The following is a 10,824-nucleotide window of genomic DNA, read 5'->3' on the forward strand; positions in this document are numbered from 1 at the left end:
GACGTAACTTTGGCACTACACCAGTTGTGTTTCTGGTAGGCATTGCAATTGGGACCAGGACTGTTCAGTTTCTGTCTCGTCATTAGATTCCCAACTCTCCGGATACGATCACGCAGACATCAGGATTAACAAGACCATCTGTCTGCTTTGGGGCTCAGGAAAGCCTTTGGTACCACCTGGGATCTGTCCTCTAAGATACTTCATTGGATCTAATCATATCTTGTTAATCCTCTTCTCAAATAAGGGGCTATCGTTTGGTTGCCCTGTACGAAGAAAACAAAAATCCAAGCTCAACTGAATATATAGTTCAACTCCTTGATGCCTAAGTATAATGGGTTTAATATAAACGTCTCCAAAAAGGGCGCTTGAGACTCTGTTTAGGATACATGCCCTTGGTGAAGACAGGATGATAATACTTGCTCATGCAAAAATCGGGTCACAGGCCGTACAGGATGTAATCTCCTTCTGATGGGCATCAGTGCCAAATTATATGGCACCTGAGATAGTGTAGCACGACGGATCCATTAGGAGACCTATGTGTGTTATTCATAGGGGCTGTTGCCCCTTTGACTAACCACCACCTTAAAATCCAATTTTAACATCTGTTTATTAAAGCTGAATGATGAGCATTATTCATCTATCTAATATTATATCCAATTTTGTGTTATCATTAATTTTTTATGTCAATTTTACTGATTGTGCTTCTTATAATAGTTCATCCCCGTCCATATGCGATAAAAATCAAATAGAATGACAATTATAATTGACAAATACCTGCTAAGTCTACTTCTATTTTATTATGAAGAGTATTCTTTTGTACTTATTTTGTTTTTAAATGAATGTCGCTCTAAAACAGAGCTAGGGGTGAAATTTACGCAGAACTTGAAATTGGATTTAATAATATAATATAAACCTCAAAGTAAGTTTCAACTGTTGGAATTATTATTTGAAATTAAAATAAAAACAAAGAATGTATTACAAAAAAAAAGAATGAGTTTTCTTCTCAAAAAAGGAAACGAAATTTTTAAAAAACTTTTATTCAGATTGACAGCAAGTACTACCAACAAATGAGCTATATATAATTGGTTTCACCCGTATTTATAAGATATTAATATACTGACTATGCAATTACGGGAATTAACAGTAAGCAATATTATACAAGGAATATACGTTATACAGGGTATATAACTCTTCCCATGCTAGACGAAAGCATATCTTAAAGGGTATGTTTTTGTAAAATAGGGTACAGTAAAAATACTTAAAGGTCTAAACATAAAACGTAAAATAAAACATTAATCTTAAAATCTAAAAATAGGGTAAAACAAACCAATATAAAAATATAAAAGGATATAAAATATAACTAAGTATAACTAGACCATAACACTTTCAAAAATAGTGTCTTTTGGGGTACTAGTTTTCTCGATAGGTCTTAATTTACGCACTGAACGAAACTTTTTCACTGTTAGATATAAAATAACTAGTACAATGAGAATGTAAATGAAAATAGTCCATACACTAGTCCTAGTTAAGGAAATGGGTGACGTAATGTCTTCAAGGCTTCTAGCTTGGCTTCTTAGTTCTTGTTGGATTTCATCGGTGGCTTTAAGATTTACTAGTTTCAAATCAATAGAAGGTGGATTGAATACAGGCGGCTTCTCTTGTACATCTTTAGTCCAGTTGAAGGTAGGAAGACTAACTTTCTCGTAGACTAATTCTGTTGGCTCGTATGATTCAAAAACCATTGACTTTATTTGAACCATGCAGTTTTGCGGGATTTCCATCAAGTAGGAACCTTGGAGGAGTTGGCTTGACTCGGAGTTGCCACATTTGACTTGGGCGACTGTGCTCGTAGAGGTGGTAATAGCCCAATTACCGTTAACGATTTGTGCGGCATGTACATCGTGCAGGTGAATCGCAAATGGATGGCAGGTGGTAGTGGTTGACCTTAGGGTAAGGAGCTCAACGGCACATGGCGGGTGGTCCTCAATAACTCTGTTATGGGTGTTCTGGCATAGAAATTGGTTATCTTGGACTTCTGGACATTTCTCGTCTTGGTAGAAATAACTCGTGCTGCTCAGCGCAAGATATTGTTTAAATGGTAAATTGACAAGAAAAGACTCATTACTTGGCACTGGTAACGCTAATAACTTATATTATTGAAATGTAATTTCACTAACCAGTGGAAGCTCAAGAATGAAAGTTATTTGAAAGTCTTTAGCGAGGCTTTTGACTTGGATTAGTTTTTCTAAGGTCAATATATTTTCTTCGTTATCACTAAGGGGTAGTTTATCATTTTCATTAAGGTGTTTATTTAATTCCTTAATTTTAAGTAGCAATTCATCTGGATTAATAATCGAATTAAACAAGATGTTTGTTTTCGAAAATGTCAAGGCAACTTCGATTTTATTTAGGGTGTTGTAAATTGATTGGTAGATTGATGTGATTTGACTAGTTATGACGAATATTCTTAAATATTCATGCAGTTGAACATTATGAATATCGTGTTGCTTAATTGATTCCTCTATTTGAAGGATCCTAGATTTTAGTATATAGTCGTTATGAGTAATGTTAGCGATGATATGCTTAAAATTCTCAATAGTTTTGTCTAGGAGCGAAATACGGTTAATCGCATCAACTTTTAGTTTATTTTGATTTGATTGTAATAATCTTATACTTTGATATATGTTCTCAGCATCAGTTTGGTTTAAGTTTCCAGTGATACTTTTAATAAAAGAACCCAAAAGGTTAAACAAACCTCTTTTCCGTCTATTATTAGGAGAAACATAAGGAAATATTTGACTTATTAAAATATCAATATTTCTTTCCATAGCATGAAGGGGTGTTAATGAATTAAAGTACTCGGCGTGATAAGTAGTACTGTTTTTTAATTAAATGATAGGGTTTTAGTGTGGTTTTTAAGAGATAGGAATTCATTGATTATTGGTTGTAAATCTATAGTTTGTACAAATGACCAATGATTTGTAACTAACTGTGCCGTTCCTAATTTGAAAGGCAACATTCCTGGATTTCCGTTTAAGTCGTGGAACTTGACGTTGATGGTTCCGTAGACGGTCCAGGTCCATCTGGAAGAAGAGAGACTGATTTAGTCTCATTGACATGGATTATTTCCTTCTTGTTATTTCTAGGGTTTTCTATCTCTAATTTGCTATTTTCTAAAATTTCAGTAACTGTAAAGGGGCCTAAGTATCTATCTTTGATTTTACCAGATCTTTTATCTGATTTCTTATAGATTATAGAACCTATTTTGGGGACTTTTGAAGTTTTCGATTGATTAACTCTATCGATAATTCGTTGTTTGAGCGCGGTAGATTCTTTTGCGATTTCGTCGTATAAAATCTGCGTTTTATTTTTATGATTATGTATATATTCTGTATATACATGCGATGCTATTAAATTCGTAGGGTCTCTGTTATCGGTATGACCGTGAACTAGCTCAAAAGGGGTGAAGTTAGTACTCGAATGGATTGTACTATTATAAGCTATAATCGCGTAAGGCATTAGTTTTACAACATCGGCGTTAGGATCAGCTTGACGTAATAAACGAATATGTTCGATTAGCGTGGAGTGTAAGCGTTCAATAGGTGAATTAGATTCGTGATGACTAGGGGTTGTAAAGTGAATTCCGATGTTATGGGCTTTAAGAAGTTCTTTAACAACTTCGTTCTTAAATTCAGATCCATTGTCTGATACTATGAGTTTCGGTACACCTAGAAAAGAGAAAATTTTAACAAGTTGTTCGCAGCAGGATATTGCGTTTCCATTGTATGGAAGAGCTTGTGCGAATTTAGAAAATTTATCTATAAAGGTGAGAAACTTAGTATTCCCTATGATAAATGTATCTACATGGGCAATTTCAAAGGGTTTACTTGGTGTTTCAGTTAAGACTAATGGTTGATCTGGGGGTTTTCGATTATATTTTGCTCTTTGGCAATATACACATCGATTGATATAGTTGATGACGTCTTTCTTTTGTGATTTCCAATAGTAATTGGCTTTTAAAAATTTAAGTGTTTCGTCGATTCCTCTGTGATTGGTCTTTCCTTCGTGCCTATATTTAATCATGAGGGTTCTTTCGTCCTCTTTTACATTGTTAACCAACTTAGTGCATTCTATTAACCTAAAGTTTCGGAAATGGTTAACTAAGGCTTGGTGGAAATATTTTCTTAACTCTTTAGAGTAGAAATATATATATAGGAAGGAGAGTGATTTAAATGTTCTTTTAAGAAATTAACAATCTGTGTCATATTTGTTGGAAGAGTTGCATGTACAATTTTATTCCCATCAAATATTTCATGGTCAATTTTAATGTAAGTTGGATAGGGCGATTGTTTAACAACAAATTGATTTAATTTATTATTAATAATCTCATCCAATAAGGTCATTGTCGTGTAATTCTGGTCCGAATTTGTCGTGTGTACGGTGTGTATCGTTTCGTCATTCGCAATTAAATTATCTTGGGTATCAGGTTGCAATAGTGGATCATTGTTTTGTTGTTGTGTTAGGCCAGTATTTATGGGATTTGGTGGACGAATTTGAATGTTAGACAAAATCTTGATTTTGGGTGATTTTGGCTTTTCTAAATTAGTTATAGTATTCTGTACTAATTCAGGGTCCAGTGAGTTTGGGTCAAATTGATTTATGTTGTCGAAGAATTGTGCAATGCCAAAGTCTATGTCGCCTGGGCTATTTATTATAGACTCAGTTTCAATTGCGTTTACCTGTATGCGAGAGAGTGCATCCGCGTTTGTGTTTAAGAGTCCTTTTTTATAAATTATGTCGAAATTGTATTCGTCTAGTTTACATTTCCAACGCATTAATTTACTGTTAGGCTCTCTGAGATTTGCTAACCAAACTAAAGGTCTATGGTCTGTATATATAGTAAACTTTTGACCGTATAAATAAGGTCGAAAATATTTACAAGCCCATACTATACCTAGGAGTTCTTTCTCGATGGTACTGTAACGTTGTTCGGTTTCGTTTAAAGTTCTCGACGCGTATCCGACTGAAAGGTCTTGGGGTACAATTCCTTGTGATAGTACGGCGCCTAAAGCTACGTTAGAGGCGTCTGTAGTCAAGATAAACGGTTTTGTAAAGTCTGGGTATCTTAGAATGGGTGCATTTATTAACAGCTCTTTTAGATGGTTAAACGAGTTTATGAAGTTTGGCGAATGTTTTACTTTTGCATTTTTCTTTAGACCGCCTGGTCAGGGGTTTACAGATTTTCGCGAAGTCTTTAATAAAGCGTCTATAGTATCCGGCTAGACCTAAAAATGACTTAATGTCTTTTGATGTTTTGGGCAAGGGGAAATTTTTGACTGCGTTTATTTTGTCGGGGTTAGGTTTAATTCCGTCACTAGTAATTTGATGTTCAAGGTATGCAACTTCTTTGCGCAAAAATTCGCTTTTGTCTAATTGAATTTTGAAGTTGGCAAGTCTTAGTCTTTTAAAAACAGATTTTAATCTGTCGATATGCTCTTGTAGGGATGTAGAAAAAATGATGATATCATCAAGATATACAAGGCATATTTCGTTCTGGAATCCGCGAAGGACGTTATTCATTACGCGTTGAAAGGTCGAGGGTGCGTTTTTTAAACCGAAGGGCATTCGTTTAAATTCGTAATGTCCTATGTCTGTTGAAAAGGCGGTTTTTTGGATGTCGTTTGGATCCATCTCAATTTGGTGGAATCCGTTGGCAAGGTCTAAAGTCGTGAAGTATTGTGATTTTCCGAGTTTGTCTAAAATGTCGGATATGTTAGGTAACGGGAATTTTTCGTCGATAGTCTTTTCGTTAAGTCGTCTATAGTCGATGACTATACGCCATTTACGTTTGCCGGACGCATCCATTTTTTTTTGGGACTATCCAAATTGGACTACTCCATGGGGAGAAGGATTCTTGAATAATTCCGTTTTTTAACATTTTAGAAATTTGGGAGTTGACTTCAGCTTTATGTACATGGGGGTATCTGTAAGTTTTGGTGAAAATAGGAGAATCTTCTTTTAAGTTAATTGTGTGTTTGATTTGGTTGGTGAATGTCAAGGGAGTATTTTCACAGTAGAAAATATCTCTGTACTCGTGACATAAGGTTCTAATGGCTTTGTACTCTTCAGAGTTACAATGGCTAAGCCTTAAGTTTTTTAAGTTTTGTTTTTGTAAATTATCTATATGCTCGGTTAATTCACAATCAGTTTCCATTTTTTCAATAAAATGAAAATCTGGTTCATCTCAGATTTCAACTTCTACGCGTTTTAACAATGTTAATTTAATGTCATTCTCAGAAGAATTTGTAACAGTAGTAAATGCATAAGAATCAGTTATGCTTACTAAGGCTTGAGGCATTTCGGCCGGGCCAAAATTCTTGTAATTAATAATGCCTACTCCAGTAGTGTGATTCACTGGAATTTTTACACGTTGAGATGTTCTCGCGGGAATTATTAATTTGCACGGTGGACAGTCTGTTAACTCGAGTTCTGGTGAACTGGGTTTTGGGAAATATAAAGGTAAAGTTACATTCTGAGATTGTAAGTCTTTTAAGTTTATGTTAGCTTTTATTTGTGTGAGAAAATCTATACCTAATAATCCGTCAAATCTCGAGGAAAAGTCAAAAAGATAAAATTTATGCTTTTCGTTTGAGTTAAATGAGGCGAATATAGGTATGTTTATGGTTTCATTATGGTTGGATGTTGCGTGGGCTGTTTTTACAGAAAATTGTTCATAAGCTATATAGTCAGGGTAAATTTTATAAGCTAATGCGGGGTTAATGAAGCTTTTACCGCTACCAGTATCTATAAGAAATTTTGCATTAATTTCCGGTAGATATATAATGGGTAAGTCGGTATTAGGGTGTGTATTTAGGGGAATGTCGTTGGGATTTTGAACCTCTTGAAAATTTCCGTCTGAGGGGAAATTATTTATGGGGTTGTAACTATCATCGTACAACAGAGATTCTTCAGGTCCGTTCAAAGATTGATCATAATAATAATTATCATAATTACTATTTCCTTGCGGGTAATAGTCGACTTCATCATAACCTTGATCGGGGTCGTAGTTATTAGATTGACTAGAACTTGAAGGGTAGTTGAACTGATTATTATTAGGATTTTCTAGCATAATTTGAGGTTGCTTAAATTGTGGTTCGTGTGATTGGTTACGAACATTGGGATGAACATCTTCAATTTGATATTCAGATTTCTGTTGGGTTTGAATAGGGTGAGCATGAATAACGGTGTTGCCGGACGATGTGTCCATCAGCTCAACTCTTTGGGTGTAAGGCCTGACAACTGAGGATGTTGCAGGGCGTTTATTGTTTTGGTTAAAGTTATTATTATAACTGCGGTTAAAATTAGGATTATGATTTGTGTAGTATTGGGGTTGAGGCGGCCTTACTGGATAACCAGGATGAAATGGCTTGGGTTGTTGATTTCCAAAAACATTTTGGTTTTGTGTAAATCTATTATGTCTAAATGGATTATATTCTTTTTGAATAACTCATGAAGTTTTCTTCTTCTTGAGCTAAGCACATAGCTTCTTCGAGTGTTTTGGGGTCTTTTAGGCGTACTACTAGTTGCATATGGTAGTTAAGACCATTAATGAAATATTTTACAACTAAGTTAGAATACTCTTTAATTTTAAGAACTTGTTGTTTTCGTCATTACTAACGTTAATTTTCGAGAATAGTAAGTTACGTATATCCTGGAGCCTTATACCAAACTGTTGGGGTGACTTTTCTTTTCGTGGTTTACAACAAATAATAACTTAAAATAATATCTATATATAATATAATATAATATCCAAGATATTATATAATACATAAAATAATATCTTGGACTATACAATCTATCGATCGTTGGTCTGCAAACGTATTAATTATGGATTGTTTAACATGTTCCCATGTAGTTAATTCTACTCGGGATGCTACCAAATCAGCAGCTGTACCAGTCAATTTTGTTAGAATGGTATCGAATAAGCAAGAATTAATAGTTGCATTAACATTTGTTGCGTCTTGATGGTTTTTAATAAAATTTTCACAGGCGGAAATAAAGCGGTTAATTTGCCTGGGGTTACCATCGAATGGGGGGATGTTATCGGCTTGGAACCTAATTAACGCATAATTTGGATCTGGCATTTTGCTATTTTAATGGTAACACAAAAATAAAATAAGTAACGTAAAGACGTTCAAATACGACAAAGAAATAAAATTGAATTCTACTTGAATTCTACAAATAAATCAAATCAATAAATCGATCAAATAAAATAAATCAAATAAATCTTCCAATACTATAAAATATCAAATCTTCCTTGTCAAAATAACAAATAAACAAAAATCAATGTACTTACGACAGCAATAGAATTATCTTCATTCCAATAGGACGAGCGATGCTTGTCTCTTCCCTGGAGGTTAGTTATGAGAGTCGGACGATGTATGTTCTTCACCTCGCACCAATAGGACAGTTTCTTCCCTGGTCGTGAGCCCTTTGCCAATGCACTACCGAATTTTGAATTTTGTTTTTGGGTATACACCATTAATCTTAACCATTATACACCATTAATTAACGAAAGCGAATTGTAAATTTTCGCGATGAAACTTTTTAATCAACCCGCTTGGTGTATCCTACCGACTACGCCAGTTTTCTTCTCAAAAAAGGAAACGATATTTTTAAAAAACTTTTATTCAGATTGACAGCAAGTACTACCAACAAATGAGCTATATATAATTGGTTTCACCCGTATTTATAAGATATTAATATACTGACTATGCAATTACGGGAATTAACAGTAAGCAATATTATACAAGGAATATACGTTATACAGAGTATATAACTAATGTCATATTGGGTGAATGACATGGGTCATTAACCCATCAGCGCCGGAATTATTTTTCTTATACTACTTTTTTATGCTCCTGTAAGATTACTAAAAATACGTTCAGGAAGCTGTAAAAATTTTGTTTTTTAATTTTAGCTACTTACATTTTGAGATATTAGCCGTTACCTACATCACATTTTGAACACATGGTTCTTACTGTGGAGTTGCATGTTTTGAGTGCACATCGTCTTCGTTTGTTTTGTGTTGTTTGTTGAACTAAATGGTCAAAACGATCAAACCGAATATTATCCGAAACTCGCGAATCTGAAGATTCCAATGCAGAAGCTCGTCGCCCAGATCCTTTCGGCAAAACTTGAAATTTTTTCAAGTATACGGTCGCCACCTCTCTTTTACACTCTAACTGTGCAACCTTTTGTTTTCGAGATCGATTGTATAGTATCCAGGAGTTTTGAAGAGCAACATCGAAAATCCAGGTTAGCAAAGGCCAATACCATTTCTTACCGCGAATACCGATGCGATAGCAGCCAAGGTTCTGGTCCATCTGATCAGTTCCTTCCATGTGGGCATTATATTTTGCAATAACTTTTGGTCGTGTAACCATTATATTTTTCTTTTGTTGTTGTGAGTACCTTTTGACTTGTTTTACTTGAGCTCTATGAGAAGTAGACATCATAGTTACCACTGAATTATCCATCCATCTCACGCCAATCATAAGCCAAATTTTGTTCCGGAACGAAATTTTTTAAACAGATTTTTTTTAACATTTCTAGGACAGGCCAAATCTTGTAGAACTTATCATTTTTGTCTAGTTTTGTATTATCAGAGCAATGAAGAAACCATAAATATCGCCGTCAAGATCATCGTTATACACCATACCAAGCGCTTCCGCAAGTGAAAAGCCATATCTGTAATTATTTGAAATTACTTAGTGCAAACGCCTAGTGTTGCCATATGGTAACATACAAGTTAACGCCCTTGTAACTTACTAACTTATCAATGGATTTTATTCCAAATTTGGCCAACGATAAGCCATAGTATTCTGAGCATCACAGTGTAACAAAATATCCCCCACTATTACATATAAAAAATAAATTATACTTACTTGAATTGTATATCCATATTTTCACGATGTTTCAATAACTATCAAATTTAACCGCACTAAACACACATAGTTCGCCGTTTTTACGGAAAATAAGCGAACGTGTGGTTTTTGCACACAGTGATTGGTGATATGGATTGGTATATACACGCTCGCAACAAATTTACTAGCGCATGGCCAATGCCATCGCACTTTGAGTAGTCACGTGTTTCCCGTAGCCATGTGGTAACGCTAGGCGTTAATGGGTTAAAGCAACATATATATACTTTGCATTTTAGCCTACTATTTAATAGTTTAAGGTATAAACTAATTAAATAGTTACACTCAGTTACAACAATTACTTACACTCGTAAAATAAAAACCATAATCTGTAATTTCAGAGTTTAAAGTCGGTATGCCATGCCTCGCACCCTTTTCAGAGGACAACGACTGGTACAGAGCCAGAATTACGGGAATTAAAACAGCTGATTTGGGATACGTGGACGTGTTGTTTGTCGACTATGGAAACTCGGAAGCGGTCCCTACGAAAAATTTAAAGGCGATCCTTCCGCAGCATATGGAGCTGAATCAGCTCTGCTGGGAGGCTTCTTTAAACATTGTTTTAACTGAAGGGGCTGACATTATTAGCGTAATGCAGGTAAGATTATACAATTTTCTTCAGTAATTTTTTTTAGGTCCATATGTAATCAGAAGGTATACGATATTCATTTAAAATTGAGAGCTAAGCGCGGTAGATTTTTTCAATTTGGTTTACATTTTATTCTGGACTCAATATGCGAGGCAGATGAATAAGGTCATGGCATTGCAAATGGTTTGTTTTTAATGATGTCTGGCAAGTTAAATTTAAAGTTGTAGCCCGTATTCATAAAGTGTTTTAGTT

General features: G+C 34.8%; 1 protein-coding gene across 2 annotated transcripts in view; it reads left to right on the forward strand.

The window, feature by feature from the left end:
- LOC126734498 (uncharacterized) overlaps nucleotides 1-10,824 on the forward strand; it is a 159,244-nt gene that overhangs the window by 131,222 nt on the left and 17,198 nt on the right. For both annotated transcript variants that reach the window (XM_050438153.1, XM_050438155.1), the window contains exon 32: nucleotides 10,325-10,581. In XM_050438153.1, the coding sequence (XP_050294110.1) occupies nucleotides 10,325-10,581 (257 nt within the window). The remainder of the gene's footprint in view (nucleotides 1-10,324; nucleotides 10,582-10,824) is intronic.

The sequence above is a fragment of the Anthonomus grandis genome, chromosome 3 (assembly GCF_022605725.1).
Source record: "Anthonomus grandis grandis chromosome 3, icAntGran1.3, whole genome shotgun sequence".
NCBI lineage: Eukaryota > Metazoa > Arthropoda > Insecta > Coleoptera > Curculionidae > Anthonomus > Anthonomus grandis.